The 26048-nt window shown below is 40.1% G+C and overlaps 1 protein-coding gene across 1 annotated transcript in view; it reads left to right on the top strand.

Annotated features, from left to right (window-relative positions):
- The first annotated feature begins 3145 nt into the window (after positions 1 to 3145).
- LOC120931677 (carboxypeptidase A1-like) overlaps positions 3146 to 26048 on the top strand; it is a 37147-nt gene continuing 14244 nt past the window's right edge. The window contains exons 1-9 of the mRNA XM_040343335.1: positions 3146 to 3243; positions 4539 to 4620; positions 5883 to 6017; positions 12384 to 12482; positions 14040 to 14141; positions 18440 to 18538; positions 18678 to 18788; positions 21359 to 21449; positions 25538 to 25737. Of these exons, the coding sequence (XP_040199269.1) occupies positions 3179 to 3243; positions 4539 to 4620; positions 5883 to 6017; positions 12384 to 12482; positions 14040 to 14141; positions 18440 to 18538; positions 18678 to 18788; positions 21359 to 21449; positions 25538 to 25737 (984 nt within the window). The 5' untranslated portion in view covers positions 3146 to 3178. The remainder of the gene's footprint in view (positions 3244 to 4538; positions 4621 to 5882; positions 6018 to 12383; positions 12483 to 14039; positions 14142 to 18439; positions 18539 to 18677; positions 18789 to 21358; positions 21450 to 25537; positions 25738 to 26048) is intronic.

Here is a 26048-nt window from a genome sequence, read left to right as displayed (position 1 = left end):
GCATGGCGTACTTGAGATGAAGCACTCTCAGGCGTCGCTTCACATCTTGGTATTGCGCCCTTTTCTTTTGCACCTCGTTGGAGAAGTCCGGGAACACCGCCACGTGGCCATTGCCCATCTTCATGTTCCCCTTTTCTCTCGACAGTCTCATAATTTTGTCCCTATCCCTGAAGTTCAGGAACTTGGCAATAAACGTACGGGGGGGTGCTCCTTCAGGTGGGGGTTTCGCTGGTATTCGATGCGCCCTTTCCACCGCAAACATCACTGAGAATGCATCTCTCCCATATTCGTCAATAAGGAGGTTCTCCAGGAATTCTGCCAGTTCCCTGCCCTCTGCCCTCTCAGGAATGCCTATGAACCTTAGGTTACAGCGGCGGAGTCTGTTCTCCATTTCGTCCTGGTGGGCATGGAGCTGCCGTATCTGCTGCTGCATGTCCTCTGTGGCTTCTTGCATAGGAATCAGGACATCCTCCGCCGCGCTGATTCGGGCCTCCGTTTCTGTAACCCGCTCCCGGACCGTGGATAGGTCTTGTCTCATGAGGGAGATATCTATCTTCACCTCATCGATCTTGGTAGTGAGTGTGCTTTGCAGCGTGGCTATGGCCTCTAGCACTTTCGAAGTGTCCCCCGCATGGCGCCCTTCTCCCGGAGTTTCGTCGGCGCCATCTTTGGCCTGCTCCTCCTCTCCTCCGTGCCTGTATTTGGCTAACTTATCCGCCGCTGCGGACGACTTTTTCGGCGGGGACATCCTCCGTTCCGGTCCCGGAGACGGTTAGCTGCGTTGTGGGCTCTTTACAACCCCGGTGGCTGTCTCAGGCTGTAGATCAGGAGAGTCGGCGAGAGGAGCTCCGGCGCCCTGCTTCCTACTCCATTGCCAGTCAGGCCACGCCCCCGGTGTGTACTAGACTTTACTCTTTGTTTTAGAGAACATGCCATCTTAATGCTTCTCACCTTTCTCCAAATATACAGCACTGGATGCTTAAGCAAACAATAACCAGGCCTGAGTGGTGGCATGTCAAGTTAGCCCTTTCCAGCACTGAGCTTATATAGTTCTAACAATGGTGCACGTCTGTCGATTTAATCCTTTGCTAACTAAACACTACAATGAGACATCATGATTTTAACAAAAGTTATGAAGAATAAGGGCAGGCAGATGCCCATGGATTTAGATACTGTGTACACCATAATAGATGGTTATTGGATCTACAGTATATGTAATAGTTTTAGAATAAAAAAGATGCTTAGGGGGCTACAGTATTTATATTTGTTTTACACAAGATTCACACAACATTCACCCAGGATTCACAAGTTTGTCTAGTTAACATAATTAGTTAAATGTCTGAATTTTGGCAAAAAGTTAGACCCATTAGTGAGGGATATAAGTGTGGAGTGGTGTGCATATTGACTGTACATATTTTAATACAGTGCTAATCCATTCTTATTTGGACACTTGAAGCTTGAATGTACTGTTTATATGTATATATGTAGATTTTATAAAATCCCAAGGACTGGTTACAGTTTACGAAAAACAATAACTGCAAATGCATAAGCTTTTACCATAGTATCAATGCTTTTACCCTTAATAGTTAATTTGTCTTTCCATTTGTAATGTTTGTTTCCTGGCAGTATCCGTATAGGACAGCAAACAAGCTAATAACACAAGTTCACAGAAAGGAATACACTGAGTACAGCTTTATCTCTATGTCCTAAAATGATCACAACAGCTGTGAGAGTTTTCACTCATGTCTTTACACAGGTATGGCAAATGCGATCTAACTTGCTAAGTATGACAGTATGTGGGTGATTCACTAATGGAGTACAGACTGCCCACTTAGCAAAAATGGGTTCACTCCAATCTTGCAATCATTTGCAAAATCCTACTTGTGTGCACATAATTGAGAATTCAGAGTCAAAGCTAACAATGCAAAGTTGACATTCACTTCCGCATTCAATATGTCAATATGTCAGGAAAGCAGTAGGGAGTCCTTTCTTAAATGAGTATTATGGGAGCTTTATGCCATTGTTTATCTAAAAAAGATTTTACTTTCAAAAGCCCCTTTTGGCAGTTCATTTCAGGAAGCAAATTGAACCCAGCAGGGGATCTGTTCTCTACAAAACTTTCCTGGTCCAGCTAGAGGAATCTGCACATATCTAATCAGAGACATTTCTAGGATTGTAAAAGGTCTGCAGTAGTCCTTGGCACCTGGAGGAGAGCAATGGTATGGTGCTCTTTGGGGTGAATGGTCAGTGTGACCAAACCTCAGTAACAGTGAGAGGAGCTTAAAAGAGTAAGGTTAAATCAAACCTGAGCCTACTCTGCTCTTGGTGAAGAATGCTTCATGCATAAAGTTCAGGCTCAGGAGTGCATGCCACACAGACTGCAGAGGTCAGGTGTGCATAATGTGCAAAATGCAGGTCAGAAGTGCGTACCACACACTGCAATGGTGACAAATAAGTAATGCACAGTGTAATAGTTAGTAATTCCACCCAAGCAAACCCCCCCCTCCTCGTACAACCTACACCCCCCCCCCCTTGTGACAAAACTACCTTCAGCACAAACTCACCCTCCCTCCCTCACTCCCTGAAATGTACTCATCAGTCCTCATCTGCTGGTGAGTGTCCCAGGTCCCAATGCTGCGACCACCCATGTTTTATTTTTCAATGTGGCTGCCAGCTTCTGTCCCTGTCAACTTCCTGTCCGACTTGTAGCACAGAGCCAAGGAAAGAGCTCTGAAACTCCTCCTCAGCTCTGTGCTACAGGTCTAACAGGTGTCAGCAACCAGGGCATTTACCAGCAGATGCAGGGCACATGCTCCAGGTGCTTGCCACTAGCATTACCCTGCAGCTAACATTGGAGGAGGGTGAAGAAAAAAACCGAGCACCATCTTTCTTGTGGAAAATAACCTAGCACTTTGACTTTCATCATGTGAGTTATTAACTAAGGTGTTTGCTGTTAAAAAATGAAACACATCCAAAATCAGCTTCACTGAGAAGCAATGTCCTTAAATTATTTGGCAGCTTAGCTCCTTAAAACTCATTTAAGCATTATCTACTAGGTAAGTCATAAGAGTTGAAATGAGTAATGACTGCTGATATAAAAAGACCTTGATAATTCAAATAAAGCCTTATAAATAAACAGCATTTCTGCTGGTTGATTTTTTAACAAACAGTAGCAGATATGAATACTTTGCTAGCCATCTCCATCCTTCTAGTGGCTGTGTACAGCCAAGAGCTTTTCGTTGGGTAAGTCATTTACTCATTTTATTCTCCTAGAGGCAAATTTAACTATAATGTATTAATAAAAATAGAAAAAAACTTGCTGTAGATGCATCTGGCACATATGTAACCCTTTATGATTTTTACATCCATGCATTTGCTAATATTGCATATCAATCTTCATTATAAAAAAAATATATATATATATAAAGATATAGGGGCAGATCCTCGTAGGGTAGCGCAGTCTTCCGTCCGGCGTAGCGTATCTATGATACGCTACGCCACCTTAACTTACAGTTTTTGGTATCCTGAAAGAATTTCCGCCGTAAGTTACAGCGGCGTAGTGTAACTTAGGTGGCGTAAGGGCGCGCAATTCAAATCGATGTGATGGGGGCGTGTTTTATGTTAATACGTCGTGACCCAACGCAAATGATGTTTTTTTAACGACGCATGGGCCGTCCATGGGGGTATCCCAGTGCGCATGCTCGAAATTAAACCGAAACAAGTCAATGCTTACGACGGTGACGTCATTCTACGCAAAGCCCTATTCGCGAACGACTTACGCAAACGACGTAACATTTTCAAAATTCGACGTGGGAACGACGGACATACTTAACATAGGATACGCCTCATATAGCAGGGGTAACTATACCCTGAAAAAAGCCTTACGGAAACGATGTAAAAAAATTCGCCGGACGGACGTACGTCCGTGGATCGCAGTATCTAGCTAATTTGCATACTCGACGCGGAATTCGATGGAAAGGCGGCCAGCGTAAATATGCACCTACGATCCGACGGCGTACTAAGATGTACGCCAGTCGGATCGCTCCCTCATTCAGTCGTATCTTGTTTTGTGTATACAAAACAAAGATACGACGGGGGAACTTTGAAATTACGTGGCGTATCAATAGATAAGCCGGCGTAATTCGTTTGTGGATCTGGGCCATAACTGTTTGGAAGTTCAGAATGGTTTTGTTGCTATTTGCAAATAATTGATTAAGGAGTTTCTTATTGCACATGTGTGTAGTGTACCTAATATACCTATATGCCTAATGTAGTATACCATACTTGATTTTATTCTTGTATCATTGATAATGCATGCAGTCTGCTATATGCATAGTATTTCTAAATAGTAGACTCTTTTGGGAACGGCATACCTTTTCTCTCTCTCTTATATATATATATATATATATATATATATATATATATATATATATATATATATATATATATATATATATATATATATATATATAAATGTATAGCCATATTGTGCATGTGTGTGTTTGTAAGGATAACAAAATAAAAACAATTTATTACAGAGATCAAGTTCTACGTGTTGAAGCCAAAGATGATACTCAGCTTTATATATTGAGACAGCTGGAAGCTTTGAATCATTTACAGGTACCAGTCCTACACCTTTTTAACACTAATATTTAAATTGCAACTAAAGATTAATAATGCACAGGAATCAATCAGTTTTCTTTATGCTGAAGTTACCGTAATTTATTGACAAGTGTGTTCTTATCGACCTGAGCTAACACTCAGCAGAGTGAAGTGTTGGGTGAAGCACGATTTTCCATCTTGAAAACAAGGATATGTGTATTATGTGGTTATTGTAGATGTAAATGAATCCACAACAATGTGACTACATTGTAATGACCAATCACATTTCATCCTATACTCTGAAAAACGCAAAGTAAAACAAAAAACCTTTACATAAAAATGTTTTAAAGAATAGAATAAAAGGGGAGGAAGTATAAAAAAAAAAAAATTCGCAAACGCGAGTTTGCTTAAACTGATATTATGTCACATTGTATTCATGAATGAAGCCTGTAATAACTGTTTGAAGATTGCATTCATACATTACCTGCTGTCAACACGTCTAATATACAGAGCAGGGTAGGTTGTCATACTGACAGCTGGGCACTGCAGGTCATTCTGGGAGAGAGGTTCTCTCTGTAATCTGCATAAGAAATGGGTCCACAAACCAGGTGCACCTTTCCTACTGTAGCATCTGATGTGCCTCTGCTTCATTGTCAATGGCCAGGCCCTGGAGGTACAAGTAAACAGTACATTTTGCTGAAAAGGTACACATATTCTTTTACATCAACATTCGCAGGGTTATTTACTAAAGACAAATCTACTTTGCACTACAAGCGCAAACTACAAGTGCAAAGTGCACTTGAAATTGCACTAAAGGGGACTTGGAAGTACAGGCACTGTAGACCCAAGGGGGACATGCAAGAAAAATAAAAAGGATTTTAGCTTGCACATGATTGGATAATAAAATCAGCAGAGCTTCCCCTCATTTCAGATCTACCCCTCAGATTTACAGTGATTGCTTCCAAGTGCACTTTCAGTGCAATTTCAAGTGCACTTTGCACTTGTAGTTTGCACTTGTAGCGCAAAGTGGATTTGCCTTTCGTAAATAACCCCCAAGGTGTTTTTATCAGTCTGTTCTTCAACTCCCTACAACATTGGGCATTTTTAGCCGGTATTTGCTTCTTGTGTATGTAATATCATATAATTGCAGTCTATACAGCAATATTGTCCTAACTAAGTAGCTTGTATGCTGGTATAGAAATAAACCTTTTTAAAATGTAAGTTATTATGCAAATTCTTCCTTTATTGTGGACTAATCATATAAATTATTTGTATTTCAGATTGATTTTTGGCGCAGCCCTACAAGACCTAAACTTCCTGTAGACATGAGAGTTCCTTTCCCCGTTTTACAGAACGTTAAAGTTTTTTTAGAATCCAACAATATTGAGTATTCCATAATGATAGAAGATGTTCAGGTAACAACTATGTGGTTTATAAATAGATATTGCATTCATTTAATTAGTTAATATTTCCTGTACCTCTACAACTATTTCTTTAAAGCCCAAAAAAACAATAGTCCAGTCTGTGAAAATAATTGTTTAGATTCACCAACCACTCTATAAGAATAGTTTGGATTTAAGGCAGTATCTTGTAACAATATTATATTTAGCACTGAAGTGGGAAATTGCACCCATTTTCTGTGGTACTCCAAATGGCCACCCAGTATGTGGGATTTTTGACATCTGAAATCTGCAAATTGATTCCCCTCTCTCCTTGAAATGTTGTATTTTAAGGACCTTAAAGGGGTTGTAAAGGTAACAAAAAAAAATTCTAAAAAGCTTTCTTTACCTTAGTGCAGTCCTCCTTCACTTACCTCATCCTTCGATTTTTCTTTTAAATGTCCTTATTCTTCTGAGAAATCCTCACTTCCTGTTCTTCTGTCTGTAACTCCACACAGTAATGCAAGGCTTTCTCCCTGGTGTGGAGAGTCATGCTTGCCCCCTCCCTTGGACTAAAGGAGAGTCAGGACTGACGTTGCAGATAGAAAAAAGGAGCTGTGTGTTAGTGGGCGTCCTGACTCTCCTGTAGTCCAAGGGAGGGGGCGAGCATGACACTCCACACCAGGAGGAAAGCCACACACTACGGTGGTGAGTTACAGACAGAAGAACAGGAAGTGAGCATTTCTCAGAAGAAATAAGGACATTTAAAAGCAAAATCGAAGGATGAGGTAAGTGAAGGAGGACTGCACTAAGGTAAAGGAAGCTATTTAGGGAGAAAAAAATGTTTACCTTTACAACCTCTTTAACATCCAAGATATGGCTTATATTATAGTACAAAGTAGCCCTATTCCCAAACAATTGGTTCTATTTGTATGTTTATGTTACATACAGTGCCTTAAAAAAGTAGTCATACAGCTTGAAATTTTCAAAATTTTGTCATGCTACAACCAAAAACGTAAATGTATTTTATTGGGATTTTATGCAATAGACCAACACAAAGTGGCACATAATTGTGAAATGGAAGGAATTTAAAAAAAAATTATGTATTACAGATAAATATGTGAAAAGAGTCAATACTTTGTAGAACCACATTTCGCTGCAATTACAGCTACAAGTCTTTGGGGGGGATGTCTCTACCAGCTTTGCACATCTAAGAGAGTGAAATTTTTAACCATTCTTATTTGCAAAATAGCTCAAGCTCTGTCAGATTGGATAGAGAGTGTATGTGAACAGTAATTTTAAAGTCTTGCCATAGATTCTAAATTGAATTTAGGTCTGTACTTTGGCTGGGCCATTCTAACGTGTGAATATGCTTTGATCTAAATCATTCCATTGTAGCTCTGACCATATATTTAGGGTTGTTTTCCTGTTGGAAGGTGAACCTCCACCCCAGTCTCAAGTCTTTTGCAGACTCTAAAGCCGCGTACACACGATCAGTCCATCCGATGAGAACGGTCTGGTGGACCGTTTTCATCGGTTAACCGATGAAGCTGACTGATGGTCCGTCGCGCCTACACACCATCGGTTAAAAAAACGATCGTGTCAGAACGCGGTGACGTAAAACACAACGACGTGCTGAAAAAAACGAAGTTCAATGCTTCCAAGCATGCGTCGACTTGATTCTGAGCATGCATGGATTTTTAACCGATGGTTGTGCCTACTAACGATCGGTTTTGACCTATCGGTTAGGAATCCATCGGTTAAATTTAAAGCAATTAATTTATTAAAAAGAGCACACCACACATAGGATGGACTGTGGGTGTCTATAATAGTGCAGTGCCACATCCTAAATATATTAAAACAACGGATGTTGGGTATGGACAAAAATGGACTTTGTAGGCACCAATTGTAAAAGTATGAATACGTTTATTGATACAATGCCCAAAGGGGTTATTGGACCAACAATAAAATAAATTAAAACATTAAAACAAAAGAACAACACAGTAGCAACTGTGCTTAACAGCAAAATTATTATCCAATAATGATCCAAAAGAAGGCATCAGATCTCAGAAGAGATGTAATGACTATTGTGCATAGTAGGACGCAGAAAAGCTTGACATGTTTCGCGGATACCGCTTCTTCGGGAGCTATTAATAATTCATACAAGGTACTGAGTTATATTTAAAGATGGGTAATATTAAACAGGATTATGATGATTGGTAGTGTATTCAGAACTTCCAAGAATGCCTCATTAGTATCCAAGGTGGAGCACATCTATTTGTCGGCTACGCGAGGGTGAACCGTGGCCCGATAGGTTAAATTGTATGAGGGTGGTTGAAAACCAAAACAATGATGAGACAAGATGTCCCATAGGGTTTAGAGGGTACGTCTAAGGTAAGTTTTGGCCACATAGGTTACCACAATGGCTGAATCATTGATGTGATATCACCAAGAGGACATTCATGAAGGGAGTCAGTGTAGTCTGATAAAAGACGATAGGTGAGTGTGTCAGATGAAATGTTCAAAGCTTGGGATATGTTTTTATAACCTAACCATGCTTTAAACTTCTCCACAGCTTTATCCCTGACCTGTCTGGTGTGTTCCTTGGCCTTCATGATGTTTGTTCTCTAACAAACCTCTGAAGGTTTCATAGAACAGCTGTATTTATACTGAGATTAAATTACACACAGGTGGACTCTATTTTTCTAATTAGGTGATTTCTGAAGGCAAATGGTTCCACTAGATTTTAGTTAGGGGTATCAGAGAAAAGAGGGCTGAATACAAATGCATGGCACACTTTGCAGATATTTGTTTGTAAAAAAAAATTGAAAACCATTTAAAAATTTCCTTACACTTCAAAGTTATGTGCCACTTTATGTTGGTCTATCACATAAGAACCCAATAAAATATGTTTATGTTTTTGTTCGTAACATGACAAAATGTGGAAAATTTCAAGGGGTACGAATACCTTTTCAAGGCACTGTAATGAGTGTATGTTATATAGTGGGACAAGTTAAATAAAGTCCATCCAGTTCAACCTGAGGCCCCATACACACCATAGAATCTATCCGCAGATAAATCCCATCAAATGGGTTTCTGCGGATAGATCCTATGGTGTGTACACGCCAACGGATATTTATCCGCAAATAAATCTCCCCTGGAATGGATTTCCAGCAGATAAATATTTGTCGACATGCACAGAATATCTATCTGCTGGAATCCATTCCAACGGATGGATCCGCTCGTCTGTACAGACTTACCGGATCCATCCGTCCAAAGGGATTCCCCGCACGCGCCGTAATGAATAGACGCATGCGTGGAATTCCTTATATGACAGCGTCGCGCCCGTCGCCGCGTCATAATAGCGGCGACGGCGCGACACGTCATCGGCAGAGGATTTCAGCGCGGATTTCAATGCGATGGTGTGTACACGCCATCGCATAGAAATCCTCTGAAATCTTAGAGAGGATTTATCCGCGGATACGGTCCGCTGAAGCGTATCTGCGGATAAATTCTATCGTGTGTATGGGGCCTCAGTGTTTGTACTTGTGTGTGTGTCACTACCATTTTTCATATCCCTGTATATTGCGTTCACTAAGAAACACATCTAAAATGTTTGGGAATTTATCTACACTCCCTGCTGACACCACCCACTGTGGAAAGGAGCTCCATGTTCTTGCTGCTCTAACATTAAAGAACACCTTAGGCAGTTTAAAATAGAACAACCTTTTGTCCAACTTCATTGTTTGGGCACTTGTTTTCCTTAGAGACCTTTGGTTAAACAGTTTCCTCTCAATGCTAGAGTCACCATTTAAATATTTGCATATTGCGATCATATCCCCTCCTAAGCAACTTTTCTCTAGGGGCAAAAAACTTTAATGTTTGTAGTCGTTCTTTATAACTGAGGTCCGGAAGTCCCTTTATTAGCTTTGTTGCCCGTCTCTGGACTCTCTCCAGTTCAAGAACATCCTTCCTGAGGACCAGTGACCAAAACTCAATGGCATACTCAAGATATGGCCAAACCAGAGTTTTGTGAAGTGATTAGTTAGAATTATAGTTTTATCTCCTAAGTAAATACCCTGTTTAATTCATGCTAATAGTCTGCTAGCCTTGCTTGCTGCAGCTTAGCGTTGCATGCTATTCCTGAGTCTGTCATCTACTAGGACTCCCAGATCCCTTTTCATCCTTGATTCATCCAGATGTTCTCCCCCCTTGCATTCATTCTTTTAGCTCCCAAGTGCATTATTTTACATTTTTTTTTAAATTAACCTCATCTGCTATATAGCTGCCCAACCCTCTATTTTAACTAGGTCTAATTGTAAAGTTGCTATGTCCTGCTAATCAGAAAATACTGAGATCAAACTACTTATTCCAACCTCTATATCATTAATGAACAAGTTAAACATAATTGGTCCCAGGTCAGTGCCCTGGGGAACCTCACTCACAACTCTAGACCATTCAGAAAATATGCTATTAATAATGACCCTGTGCACAGTTTTCCATCCAGGTACATGCAAAATCATCAATGTGGAAAAACCTTAATTGATGTGGAAATCTAGATACACTACATCCCCAGTCCTTCCGCTATCCAAATCTATATTTTACCTCCACATAGAATTTTAAAAGGTTTGTCTGGCAAGACCAATCTTTTATCTAATTCTACATTGGTTACTAATGATACTGCTTTCATCAAAAAATTATTGGATATGGTCCCTTATTATTCCTTCCAATAGTTTTCATACCATTGATGTTAGGCTAACTGGCCTGAATTATCCAATATCCATGTATATATCTTGCCCCTTTTTTGAATAATGGTACCCTGTTTGCTTTTTGCCAATCTGCTGGTACCCTTCCAATCAGTAAGCTGTCCTTAATAAATAGGATTAATAGTCTGGCTATAACATGGCTAAGTTCTTTAAGAAACCTCTGGTGTAAGCCATCTGGTCCCGGTGATTTATTCATATTAATTTTTTTTTGTCTTTTTTGAACACCGGTCTCTGTCATCTACAATGGTACATTCAATGTAATGTTATTAACATTACTGTCTTGCTTATTATACTCCTCTTTTTATAGAAACTAGAATAATGTCTTTAATAAAATTGCTTTCTCCCTGTCACTTGTGACCAGTTGGTATTCATCTTCACTGGTGATCATCTTTTATGGGGCCAATATGTTCTGACCTAAATATTGTTACTATTAATATACTTGATTTTTTTTTTACTTTTTATATTTGTTGCCCATTGTAATGCACTGAGGAATGCCATTGTTTAATATGTCTTAAAAACATTTCCACTTTTTTTTCAGTGTTCTTTGTCCCAAGAATGTGATACTATTCAGTATGATTATACTATTGCCCTGCCTCCCCATATCTCTAACTGTGAAAAGAGACTTGTCTCCTCCTCATCCTTAATGTTAGGGGGTCTATAGCATACACCCACAATTAATTTACCTTTTTTTTCGTCCCTTTGTAGTTTTAGCCCCACCTCATCATTAGCCCTGTTAACATTGTCAACTCTTTCATATTCACTATCAAATCACTCTTGACATACAGGCACACCCCTCTCCTTCTTCTACCTACCCTGTCCCTCAGATTCAGGGAGTACCCTTGGTTAGTCATAAGCCAGTCATGTAAGATGTCAAAACTGGTTTCTGATGTTCTCACAAACTCAAAATCCTCATGTATCAGAAGTTCTAGTTCTTCCATTTTATTAACCAGACTTCTAGCATTTGTGCACACACCCTTTGCCTTTTAATTTTGCACAAGTGCATATTGTTTTATTCTTAATGGCTCCCCCACACACACATTCTTCTTCCCAACAGAGTGGCACCCTCCCCATTTACTGTACTGCAGTCTGTAGAGCTGTAGAGCAGGTGACTGACAGAAAGTCAGCCCAGTCCACATGAACCTAAAACCCTACTTCTTACACGAGTTCCTCAACTACTTGTTTAGCTCTTTAGGGTCCTACAGCCTCTCTGGTGTGGCTTGTGGAACAGGAAGTATTTCTGAAAATACTATTTTGGAGAGGCTTTTCTTTAATATGTCCCCCGAAAATCACGTTTAAGGACTATCCATCTTCCTCTAACTTTGCCATTTGTACCAATAAGTACCATGACAGTTGAATCTTCCCCAACCCCACCCAATGTAACATCTATCTATGTAACAGATTGCCCTATCTGTAATCCTTAAAAAAAGGGGGACCCTACCACTAGCATCTTTGTATCTTTGCTTGTTGTCCTGCCCCCATCCTCACTGGAGTAGATGTTCCCCTAGCAGCTAGAGGATGGATCCTGCTTTAGCAATGTAACTACTGAGCTGATATCCCCAAAACCACACAACTGGGCATATTTATCGGGATGTATCCACTCAGGACTAACTTCTCCAACATTTTAATCTTTCTTCAGGAATTACTGGATCAGGAACAGAAGGAAATTAAGGAGTCAAAATCCCGGGAAAGAAGTTCTAACAGTTTTATTTATTCTACATACCATCCACTGGATGAGGTTGGTATAATTCCAGATTTACAAGATTTGAATAACCATGTGAACACCACAAATAAAATAAATGCTGTATCCAATACAGCAATACTGACATACAGTAGGCAAAACAAACAAAGTACGGGCTCCATAATAATATACATTGTCAGTGTAACTAGCACACTAAGCAGAACACGAGCAAATTACTTTTGCTTGGGAGGCACCTATGGTTGCAGTATAAACTGACATGGTATTAGTTGTCAGAGTAATACAAATATTAGAGCTGCTAGAATTGACTTTTTTTTAGTTTTGGTTTCCAGACAGTCATCCTTGTTCAGACTCTACCTAGTATGTCCCCATTATACAGCAGCCAGTCAGTGTAAACCTTTACAGCATGTAATGTCAAAACTTTTTTTTTGGGGGGGGGGATATATTAGGGAAGGGATAGAAGCCCTCTTGGGTTTTTATTTCAGCTTGCATCCATGTTGGGAAAATTCACCCTCGACTTGTTCTGCTACCTCTTGTGACTAAGAGAGAAAGAAATGCAAAATTTAATAAGCTGTCACCAGAATAGATGGTAAGGAGAAATCTTCCAATGGGTGAAAATGTTCAAATGACAACTGTTTAAGATGGAAATTCCCCTTAAAGGAAGTCAAGGGAGATCTCCCTACTGAAACTCTGACAGAAAGAAAAAAAAAAATGTATGCCTTTAGATAAACTGCAGTGTACCTGGTAGACATAGATGACTGTGGTGTTGTCATTGACTTATATCATTACATTTAAAATAAAAAACACCTATTCTTTTTTGCCTTGTCCATGCTATCATAGCCCTCCTAGATACACCATTACCTTGCAATTGCATCTTCCAGCTTTGGAGGTTTGTTTACAAACGGTTATTGATCCTCTGCACACCTGTGCCACGCTTACCCATAACGACACTATTTCTGGGTTATGTGTTCTTCACCTATAGCAGCCCCCTTTTCCCATAAGGCAAGCAGGCCTACCCATATTTGGTTGCCCCCAAGACTTCTACAAAATGTCATAGTGCCTGGCTACCACTGAGCAAAGCAAACAGGTACTTGCGGTTGGCAGACAGGCAGAGTGGTTCAATGACAGTCCAGGTAAAAGGCAGGCAGAGTTCAGAGAATAGTTGTTATCTGATCTGAGGTCATACACAGGTAAATCCATCTATCAGAGGAGGGCAGATAGACAGAGGGCTTGATTAGGTATTACACACATTATCACACTCTAACACACTTTATCACAAGCATGAGACTGAAGGTTTGGCTGGCTTAAATCAGGTTTGGTCTTTATCCAGAGACTGGCCACATTAACCACAAGTTGCAAGTGGACAGACAGACAATGAGAATGTCACAGCCTAAACCAGGATGCTGGAATGAGACGCTATGATGGAGTAGGAGCGCATAAGCTCCTGAGAACCAGCCAAATCTGCATAGTAGCGTCTCATAGAGTTTTTGACATCATCCTGAAAAACACATTTCTAAGTAAAAACAAGCACAAAGTCTTCATATTTGTATTTGCATAGGACATACCAGGTTATCATGTTGTATTCATTTTTCTCAGATTTACAGCTGGATAGACAGTTTCGTAATGGAATACCCAAAATTGGTCAGCAAGATTGATATTGGTTCAAGCTCTGAAGGTCGTCCAATATATGTATTGAAGGTGATTTATCTGTTATTTTCATTTCTACAGCTTTACCTTTTAGTAACCAAACAAAATTTTTTTGCCTAAAACTAAACATAAATGGAACAGATGTAAACAGAAAAGGACACAGATTTGTTCCGTTTAAAAAAAACAGACCTGGAAGTAAGCAGAGTAAAACAGATGATCATCCGTTTACATCCACCCACATAAAGCCATGCATTGTGGTTCAATCTGGATTCGTCTAATAAACTGACAGACGGATCCAGACTGATGTAAAAGGGGATTTACTGTTACTATCATTCCAAGTGAAGAACTTGGAAATGATTAAATGTAACAAGTATCTTACATAAATAGAAAACGCGTGTGCTAGGGTCTCCACAATGTGTAAAGTGAGCTGCTAGCACAATACCCCAGCAGAGTATCACATAAATATGTGCAGCGCTAAAATGAAAAATTATGATGCAAAGAATGGATGTAGACAAACAGCACGTGATACTAATGTTATGTGCAAAAGCACGCCAGTGTTAACTACACATGTAAGTAAAATATCCAAATGCCACGTTCCAAAATGACCACCATATCTAAGTAACTACAATTCCAGTCTGGAAGATGGAACTCCCCGGGCATTGGCCATCTTGCCTTATATACAGCATAAAGAAGGTAAAATGAGGCTTTCAACCATGTCCAGCATATCAGAGACACTTCTTGCTGTCAAACGTTACTGCCCTTTGCATAAGTCAGTGTCCAGGAAGATTAGTCGCAGATGGAAATAAAGGCATAGCTGCTGATTTTTAACAACAAAACAAACGAGTGTTAGTAAGTCTGCTCAAAATGCACATTTTGGCCCAAGAAGTAGTAGATTTGCAATAATTGATAGAGTTAATAATGAAGGTAACAGTATGTTTACATGCTTAGGTCACTGTTTCATGCATACATGGACCCTGGAAAAAAAAAATCAGTTATGGGATCCTGTTAAATTTTGACTATTATTTAAAAACAGAAAAATAAAGAGTTTGCCCTAAAACGCTGTACAGATTACCAGATAGTTACAAATAGGTATGTAGCTCTACCCCAGGAGCCACTGGTGAATGTTGGTAATCTCCCACCCTGCACAGCCAGGCACATACATTTCTCAATCATTTCTGAGACAAGAAGCGGTTCTTGCAGCTTTGTTTGTTTTATTTATTAAGGGAAATTGAACTTGGATGGGGAAGGGTTATTATGGGATGTCCATTTGATCAGTAGAAGCCCTTTAGGTACACAACTATATACATCCGGTATATACACACTCCTCTTCTACCTCCAGCACACTAAAGCCCTGTACACACGATCGGTCCATCCGATGAAAACGGTCTGATGGACAGTTTTCATTGGTTAACCGATGAAGCTGACTGATGGTCAGTCGTGCCTAAACACCATCAGTTAAAAAAAACGATCGTGTCAGAACGCGGTGACGTAAAACACAACGACGTGCTGAAAAAAAACGAAGTTCAATGCTTCCAAGCATGGGTCGACTTGATTCTGAGCATGCATGGATTTTTAACCGATGGACGTGCCTACAAACGATCGTTTTTTTTCTATCGGTTAGGTATCCATCGGTTAAATTTAATACAAGATTGCTGTTTCTTAACCTATGGATAAATAACCGATGGGGCCCACACACGATCGTTTTGGTCCGATGAAAACAGTCCATTAGACCGTTCTCATCGGTTTTACCGATCGTGTGTACGCGGCATGACACAAACAAAAATCCTATCACTAGCACTCTAGCAATGCTAGGGGTGCTACAGGTACAATTTCAAAAACATTGCAGATAAAACACACTTTGGGAGAACGAAAAGAGAATGGCGCCTTAAATATATTACATTTTTTTCTCTGTTATCTCTCAATAAGTACAAATGTTTAAAAGTCTTTAATAACAGTTCCAATGCTAATTCTTGAATCCTGCCCTGTTGTGGTAATGTGTGCTAAGATGCATAGGGCATCACATGTGAATGACCCTTAAAAGTTCCCTCCCATATCACATCATTCAAAGATCAATAGGGGACAAATTAGGTACATCACCATGTTAATTTACTGATATTCTTATCACTTTATTTTACAGCAGATTTAGTTTTGAGTTATTGATATGGGATTGCATGTTTTTCAGTTTGCTATATGTTCTGTATGTATATATATATATATATATATATATATATATATATATAAAAAAAATCATATAATAATTTCAGACAACAGGTGAAAGCAATCAGTGAGCTATTAATGCTATCAAGAACACATGCCACCATGCTAAAATATGAACCTTCTCAGTTTACCTCATTGTGAGTTCTTGGTATTGCAGTGTACTCACTTGCACACAAACCTTCTAACATGATAAGTTAGAGGAGAAGTATTCCTCCCACTAACCACCAAGGAGCACTCTTCCCACAGGCCATCATTGTAAGGACAAAAAAGTGGGCACTGCCCCCACCTATGACTGGTCTTTGTAGCAAGGAGCACTGGAATGGCAATGTTTGTCAAACAAATATAAAGGGATTTCCAAGCTCAAACTTACCAACCAGCCAGAGGCCAACCGATTTGACCTGTCTAACAATATGCGTTAAGAACAGGGGTTTACTTGCACACATTTGCAAATACATGCGTTCTTAACGCATATTGTTAGACAGGTCAATTCGGTTGGTCGCTGGCTGGTTAGTAAGTTTAAGCTTGGATATCCCTTTATATTTGTTTGACATACATTGCCATTCTAGTGCTCCTTGCTACAAAGACCAGTCATAGGTGGGGGCAGTGCCCACGTTTTTTGTACCTGAATATATTGGTCAGGCAACGCCCTTGCTGCCTAAGTGCTATGTGCTGGGTGTTTAGTGTGACACTGCACCTTTAAGGAGGGGTTTCTCCTTCCAGGCTCACCTGTCCTCTACCTAAGCAATTATAAATAACAAGATGGAGACTTTCAGTAATTAGGGACTGCAGGAAACAGGGTGCCTTGGCAGGGCCTGCAGCTTACGCATTTATTTGCAAATGTGTGCAACTAAACCGCTGTTCTTAATGCATATTGTTAGACAGGTCAATTTGGTTGGTCGCTGGGTGGTTGGTAAGTTTGATCTTGGAAATCCCTTTATATTTGTTTGACATCATTGTAAGGAGCATTCTTCCCACTGGCCACCAGTGTAGTGGGGCCCCTCTTCCAATAATCACCAATCTAAGGTGGTAATACTGCCACTGAACCACAACCTAAGGAAGCCCGTCTCTACTGATCACCAAAGTAAGGGAGCACTTCACTGACCATCAATGTAAGGGGACACTTTTTTACAGACCACCAATATACAGAAAGACAACAAATTGCATGTCTCTTCTGACAGTTATGATTTAATTCCTTTCATTAATATTATTGAAATTAATTTTGTAATATAGAACAGCCCTGGGTGTGAAATTTAAAGTTTTAGCATGTCACATTTATCCTTGCCAATGTTCTTGTAGTTGTAAATATTAAAGTGGTTTCAAAGACGGAATGTTTTTTTTCATTCTGCATTAGGGAAAAAAACCTGTGCGCAAGATCACCCCAGCCCCCCCCCCATACTTATCCGAGCCTGACCTTAATCCAGTGCTGCTCCCGAGAGCAGTAGAACTCTTTGCTCTCTCCCTCCTCACAGGACAGAGAGGCAACAGCAGAAGCCATTGGCAAATCAAATCCTGTGATGAGTGGGGCTAAGCCACGTTATCTGTGTGAATGAACGCATGTAGCATGACTTGAGATCGAGCCATCATAAGAAATGGCTTCCTATGATGACACACAGGGATTAGGGAGAGCCTGGAGTGCTAGCTTGGGACCCTAGAGGAGGAGGATCAGGGCTGCTCTGCAAATCATTGCACAGAGCAGATAAGTATGATTGATATATATATATATATATATATATATATATATATATATATATATATATATATATATATATACATATACATATATATATCTTTTTTTTTATTCTATTTTTTTTTTTAAGAAAGGTCTACAATCACTTTAATTATTAGCAAAGGTTTCCTGAGACCCAAATTTCTCTTCATGGGTTTTTCTGTGTTAAAAGAGAAAAGCTGAGATCACCAGATTATGAACACAAGCTAATTGGGTGGACTGTAATGCCTGGATGAATGACTGAGCAAGAAGGCTATGCCCCCTGCATGCCTCTCAAGTCTTTTTTTTTTTTAATTTTTAACTAGAATATACCTATTCTACATGCTTATATGTTTGCATTTGATATTCTTGCTATTTTTTTAAGCTCTACAAAAGATCTGATTAATTGATATGTTTTATTTCCTAGTTCAGTACTGGAGAGAATAAGCCAGCCATTTGGATTGACACTGGAATTCATTCTCGTGAGTGGATAACTCAGGCCACTGGAATATGGACAGCTAAAAAGGTTATAAGCAAGAGCTAATCAATTCAAAATGACATGTATCTGAGATTGTACAGGTTTCTTATATTTCTTTAATCAAGAAAGGTTTAAATACCAAAAAAAAATAAAAATTTACAATACAATTTGTTGTGTGTGTTTACAGATAGCAAGTACTTATGGGGTTGATCCATCACTTACTTCTGTATTAGACAATATGGATATTTTTCTAGAAATTGTGACAAACCCAGACGGATATGCATATACCCATAACAAGGTAAGGTTGAATCCAGCTCTCAGATATTATTGGCTTTAAACTTGTTAAACTTGTTTTTTTTCTTGTCAAATTTGTTTATTGAATTTTAACAATTAGCATACATTAGTACATATGGTGGCAGCAAAAGAAAAGATCACATATATGTTAAGGATATTGAGTTGTAGTTCCAACAAAAAATAATGCTGCATAAAGACGATCATATTTTCCGTCGGAAAAACCTTGGATTGGTTTTTCCGGCTGGATTCCGCTCAAGCTTGGCTTGGCTTGCATACACACAGTCACACAAAAGTTCTCTGAACTTTTGTCCGTCAAGAACACAGTGATGTACAACACTAAGACGAGCCGAGAAAATGAAGTTCAATGCTTCTAAACATGCGTCAAATTGTTTCCGAGCATGCGTCGGAATTTTGCACATCGGAATTGCTACAGAAGATCGGATTTTCCGATAGGAATTGTTTCCGTCGGAAAATTTGAGAACCAGCTCTTAATCTTTTGTTGGTGGAAATTCCGACAGCAAAAGTCCGATGGATCATACACACGGTTGGAATTTATGTTCAAAAGCTCACATCGGACTTTTGCTGTCGGAATTTCCAATCGTGTGTACGGGGCATTAAAGTAGTTTAACTAAAACAATTTTAGCATGGATCTAACTACTCAAAAGATTATGTCATACATTGTATAAGAAAGGATAAAACCAACTTAGACCAGGTTAATATAAGATGACCTCAGATAAAAAAAAAGGTATAATTATTATCAAGAGTATAGTTTTTAAATAAAAATAAATAATTTATTATAGTGTAGTGCTACCCCCTCAGGAGCCGCTGGTTAGATTTGGGATCGGCGTATTTAAGTTACCTCCGTGATGTGTCTAGGGGTAATGATGGTGATGAGAGCAGTAACGGAATGTCCAGACTGTTGGTTGATGTTTTCAGTGCTTTATTTCTGGTCCAACATGACCAACAGTCAACTTGAGGTAGACAGTGTAGATTGGTGAAAAGAGAATAAACTTTGCAGATTCAGGCTATGGATAGAAGAAGCAGTCCTGCCTCCAATAACTTCACTTGTCACGTCGCCACTCCAGCCGGAGTGAGTAAAGTGCCCCTGGACAGACCTCTCTCACAGGCCTGGTAGCCAGAGCGTCACTTAGAACCTTTTGGGGAGGAGCGGGTCTCTGCCACAGACCCGGCTCTATTGGATTTTTGGGATTTTTTAAGGGACCCCTGCCACAGGCCCAATGCATCAAGAGTGTGAATAGTAGAGCGAATCCTCCCCGTTAATGATCAGCCTGAATCTCCCTCAGGTAGACTTCTTGTCTTTGAGTCACCGACTGACAGCTTCCAGCATACAACCTGTCAGTGTCCGGCCACCCAGATCCCCAATGGTTCGTCTAAGCCCTGTTGGATCACCTGCCTCCGGGTTCACCTCAGACCGACTCCCCATCAAACAGCACAACTCGCTTGGGATCTTCTTGGTGAGGGACGGGAACCCAGTCAATCACTGGGGCCCCTTTGCAGCATCAGTTGTCCCGGGCCATGGGGGCCAGAGTCAGTAACTCCGCGTAGCACGTGCGCCCCGGCCTGGTAGGTCCGTGATGTGCGCACACCCTAAAGATGGGTGCCGCACCTGGAACCAGGAACCCGCGAAGAACCCCGAGCAATGGCCTCCGCCACAGAAATACCCCTCCCCAGCTTGCTCCACGAGGGAAGACTCCTCTAATTGGCTGCTGGAGAGAAGCAGCTCCACCTGGACCCCTCTGGCGCCACCTGCCACCCAGAGATGAAACTGCATCTCTGAAGCACAGAATGACCCACAGGATAGTTCAGGGCTGGCGACAGCCAAATTTAAATAAATCAACATGGATGAGAGCAAGTAAGTCTCTCATCCCACTAAATTTAACGATAGCACCTGTACTGATAAGTACACAGGCGCTACAATAGAATCTAAAATCTTATATTACATATTGGAACTATGTACAATTGGTATAACGATATTTTTAAACAGCTTTAACAGTTTAAATATAGGTAAATTGATCACCAAGCACCAGCTGTGGCACTTTGTTCACCTTGCTGTACACACACATAGTTTTCTGTTTCAGGTGGGAAGACAGTTGCTAGGCAATGTTATATATCAGTTTATATCTGCAGTTTGTTTCTGACTTCTATTGTTATCGAGATCATTAACACACAAAAATGGCCTGTGGTTTTCAAAGAAGTTTTGGTGTGTCCTCATAGGATCTATCACTTCACAAAATGTAATATATTCCCAAACTGCTGAATGCAACTGTTTGTAAGATCACCTCCCAACACGCCTCAATACCTGCCGCACAATATTACTGTCCCCATGGTCAACAATATACAGCAGTATATATTCTCTTATCTTCTGCCAAGGGCATGCTAAAAATATAAAAGAGTAGCATAGATACACCGCAAAGTCACCTCTTCCATATATAAAGCAATAGAACTCTCATTCAAGGTGTTTCCCAAAGGCTTGCATCTGTTATGAACATTATACATTACTATGATAGAGATAGAAACTAATATATACTTTTGCTACACATTGTTTTTCACTAGAATCGCATGTGGAGAAAAACCCGGTCTATCAATGCCGGCTCTTCTTGTGTTGGGGTGGACCCAAACCGGAATTGGGATGCTGGCTTTGGAGGTACACAGTCAACTAATTTCCTAGTTTATTTTTACAATTTTTTGGGTAAATTAGTAACAAGGAATACTATGTACCATGTACTCATTCACCTGGGGGTGGTGGATATCTGGGGGCCACCTTATTCTAATAATATGTCTTATAGCTAATAAGTATCTTATAAGCCCCCCTGTAGAGCCCCACATTTTTGGGGGACATGATGCGAGGATGAGGCCCTTGTCCTTTCAACTAAAGGAACACTGTGCTTTGCAGGGTGGATTATTCAATCTGACTGCTTTCGATTATTTTTAAATATTCATTGGAGTTTCTGAGGAACTTTTAGTGTTACCTGGTTAGTTCACAAATAGACTTTACCTATTGCCTGGGGTTGCTCTTTAACTAGGCTGCTAGCATAGGTGTTGCCAGTCTATAAGATTAGGGTGTGCACCCCAAACCTCCAACACATATAGACATTTGACAAATTTACCAGCCTCTTCCCCGCTCTCCATCCTGAAACAATGGGATGAAGGGGGAGCAAGGGAGCACAGAGGGGGACCTGGGCAACAGAAGGAAGAGTAACAGGGAAAGGAGGGGTGGCATATATTAGTACCGATCCCCTATATTTTGTGGCAGCTGAATGTTGACAAAAGGGAGAGGAAGAGAAGCCTACTTTCAGCTGCTGCAGGAGGAAAATACAGATCAGTTCCACTAAATTCCACACCACCACCTCTTCTGTCTAGGTTCTGAGGGTCGGCAAAGAAGGTTTGCAATTTACCTGTCACCTGCCCACCATTGACAGGTTGCCAACCCCAGGATTAGAGTGTGCCCAGGCACACCTGGCACACCCCTTGCGCACGTCTATGGCTTCTAGGATGAAAGGTAAATTTAGTTATTATTGACTCTTCTGTAGTCAGCAGCTACTGATTCCTTTGGGCTGTTCTGGATCTCGCAAGTTGCAGGTTTGACCATTTTCCCCTGCCTTCTAGAAGCTTCAAGAACACAGGGGCTGGAAAAGTCAAATGGGCAACTTGCATATTTAATATGTGTCTGCAATCCCTGAGAATATGTGCCCAGTAGGTGGCTGAGGAGAACATACATAGTTTGGGGTCTAGAGCAACCAGGTTCTTGTACTTCTGGAGAACTTCCATAGCCTAAGGCAGTGGCTTCACCTAAGGATCTGGTCTGGAGAACTTACTGAACAGTGCCTGTGGAAGCGATAAAGTACATAGTTGTCCTGTGGCATTGTGAGTATTAACCTCTCCCTAATTGTACAGTGTCTGGTGGAAGCTAGGAATTGAGACAGCTCTTATAGTATCTCAGTTCTGCCCATCCACTTTGTACTTGGCATAGAGACTTTTTACAGAAACCTAGCCTAGTAAAGTGTGTCCTCGTGCTACATACAAGGCTTTCCAGAGAACCCCATACCACCCCAACCCCTCCCCTTTTATAAGTTCTGAGAAATAATAAATTACAAAAAGACAACCCCCAGAGTGTTTATTGGAGCCAGAGTGAAATGACTATTACTTGGGTGATCGGTCATTTCTGCAGTGTTTGGGGAAGAACCAATTAAAACTAGAGGCTCCTATATGGGGGTAGTGTTACAATTGATATTATAAAGCATAGGTGTGTAACCTTTAATTGGGTCCCTAGATGATTTCCATCAAAAATGGATGTTATGTGTGATCCTTTATCCTTCTAAATTTGGAAATTTAATTAATTTGATAAGGAATTTTCTAAACATATTTATAGAGCTCCAAAACTATGACAAAATGAATCCCATAAACAGCACCCTGAAACTTAAGACCATATAAAAATACAGTGCCTTGAAAAAGTATTCACACATTTTGTCATGTTAAAACCCAAAAATGTAATGTATTTTATTGGGATTTTATGTGATAGACCAACATAAAGCAGCACATAATTGTGAAGTGGAAGAAAAATTATAAATGTATCTCAATTTTTTTTACAAATAAATATGTGAAAAGTGTGGCGTGCATTTGTATTCAGACCCCTTTTCTGTTATATACCTAACATCTAGTGGAACCAATTGCTTTCAGAAGTCACCTAATTAGTAAATAGAGTCCACTTGTGTGTAAATTAATCTCAGTATAAATACAGCTGTTCTGTGAAGCCTTCTGAGGTTTGTTAGAGAATCTTAGTGAAAAAAACAACATATGAAGGCCAAGGAACACACCAGACAGGTCAGGGATAAAGTTGTGGTGAAGTTTAAAGCAGGGTTAGGTTATTAAAAAATATCCCAATCTTTGAACATCTCACAGAGCACTGTTCAATCCATCATCCGAAAATGGAAAGAGTATACTAATTTGACTAAAAAGGCATACCTATAATTAGTTGCTATGAATAATTACATATACTCTACAGTATATTGTATTATGTTACTGAATAATATAAAAATGTCAGGTGCAATCCTCTCACAAAAGTGTAACTTAGCAAATGGTAAATAATACAATTATGAATTACTAACAGATAGAGGAGCAGATACATCTGTAGTGTTAAAAGTCAAGAGCAGAGTAGGAAAATGTGCACACAACCACTTAGTTTCTGGCCCTCCAGTGTCCCTTTTGATCTATTTCTCCTTTCAGATTGAGGTAAAGTAGAGGTTAGATGGAGGTTCAAACAGAAATAATTGATTTCAAGATGAAGGTTCACACAGAAATCATTGATCTCTATTGATCAGCGCAGATTATGGTTACTAACGAAAGGCCAATGTCCATAAAGAATAAGAGAATTGTAAGCATCCCTATTCCTTTTACTTTTTCCATCTATGAAAATAGAAGAAGGTGGTGGAGTTTAAATCCAAACACCTGCATGTTCAGCACTTAACTAGTTACCGACCGCCCACCGTCGTTATACGTTGGCACTTTAAAGATGGATATGTCGGTAACGGCAGCAGCTGCTGCCACAACCGAGATATTCATCTCTTCAGTGGGCGGTCCTGTGAACGATAACGGCGGTCTCAGCGGCGGATTCGCTGCGAGATCAACGTTATCGGTGGCGGGAGAGGGCCCCCTCCTGCCACTCTCCCGCGCCCTCTGCCGCTTACCGTAGCAGCGGAGGAGATCGGGTGCGCTCGGCTGCTGACTGGGGATGCGAGTGAGGGAAAAATGTCCTTCACCCATCCCCATAGCTCTGCTGGGCTGAAGTGACGTCAAAACGTCAGTCCCGCCCAGCGTCTTAAAGAAATTTTTTTTTTTTTTTGTCATTTGAAAAAATGACAGTTTCAATTTTTATTTTATTTTTTGCATTTAAGCCTAAATATGAGATGTGAGGTCTTTTTGACCCCAGATCTCATATTTAAGAGGACCTGCCATGCTTTTTTCTATTACAAGGGATGTTTACATTCCTTGTAATAGGAATAAAAGTGATCATTTTTTTTTATTTCAGTGTTAAAAATTGTGAAAAAATAAAAATAAATCCGAAAACCCCCAAAAAAAATTTAAAGCGCCCCGTCCTGAGGAGCTCAAGCGCAGAAGTGAATGCATACGTGAGTAGCGCCCGCATATGAAAACGGTGTTCAAACCACACAAGTGAGATATTGCCACGATCGTTAGAGCGAGAGCAATAATTCTAGCCGTATACCTACTCTGTAACTCAAAAAATGCAACCTGTAGAATTTTTTAAACGCCGCCTATCGAGATTTTTAAGGATAAAAGTTTGACGCCATGCCACGAGCGGGCGCAATTTTTAAGTGTGACATGTTGGGTATCATTTTACTCTGCGTAACATTATCTTTTACAATATGTAAAACAATTGGGCCAAATTTATTGTTGTCTTATTTTTTAATTTAAAAAAGTGAATTTTTTCAAAAAAAAGTGCGCTTGTAAGACCGCTGCGCAAATACGGTGTGACAAAAAGTATTGCAATGACTGCCATTTTATTCTCTAGGGTGTTAGAAAAAAATATATAATGTTTGGGAGTTTTAAGTAATTTTATAGCAAAAAAAAATGTTTTAGTCTCGTAAACACCGAATCTGAAAAACAGGCTCTGGGCTTAACTAGTTAATCGCAAAGGCTAATGAATTACCTTGTACTGCAACCCTATAAATAAAGAAAAGGAAAGGTGTTAAGAATAATAAACGTGTTTTATTGCAGGTCCCGGATCTAGCAGCAATCCTTGTGATGAGACGTACCATGGACCAAATCCTCATTCTGAGCCTGAAGTTGGTGCTATTGTGGACTTTATCCTAGCACATGGGAATGTGAAGGCTATGCTCACTATACACAGCTACTCTCAGATGCTGCTGTTTCCTTATGGCTATACAAATAATCTTGCACCTGATCACCAGGAGCTGGTAAGAATGTGCAACAGACAGGAATTCTGTGCAGAATGTATAGTTTCCAATGGTGTGTTTAATAATTGCTAACTTAGGATTCCAATGTTGTTTTTGCTAAATGCTAAACATAGATTAAAATTATTGTTTTCTTTTCTTTAGGTGGTTTTTGATAAGCGGTAGTGGTGGCCCCGTTAGGGAGGCTTACTCTCGCTATTTGTCCTGGTGACCATTAAGTGAAACATAATCCCAAATTTTAAGTGGTCAACAGAACAGGAATAGAGGGGAAATCGTCCAATGGGGGTACTAGTTCTGGCGACCCTAGTGACTAT

Source organism: Rana temporaria, chromosome 3 (genome assembly GCF_905171775.1).
Source record: "Rana temporaria chromosome 3, aRanTem1.1, whole genome shotgun sequence".
Classification (NCBI taxonomy): domain Eukaryota; kingdom Metazoa; phylum Chordata; class Amphibia; order Anura; family Ranidae; genus Rana; species Rana temporaria.
Note: the sequence above shows the minus strand (reverse complement) of the source record. Positions and strands in the feature narration are given on the sequence as shown.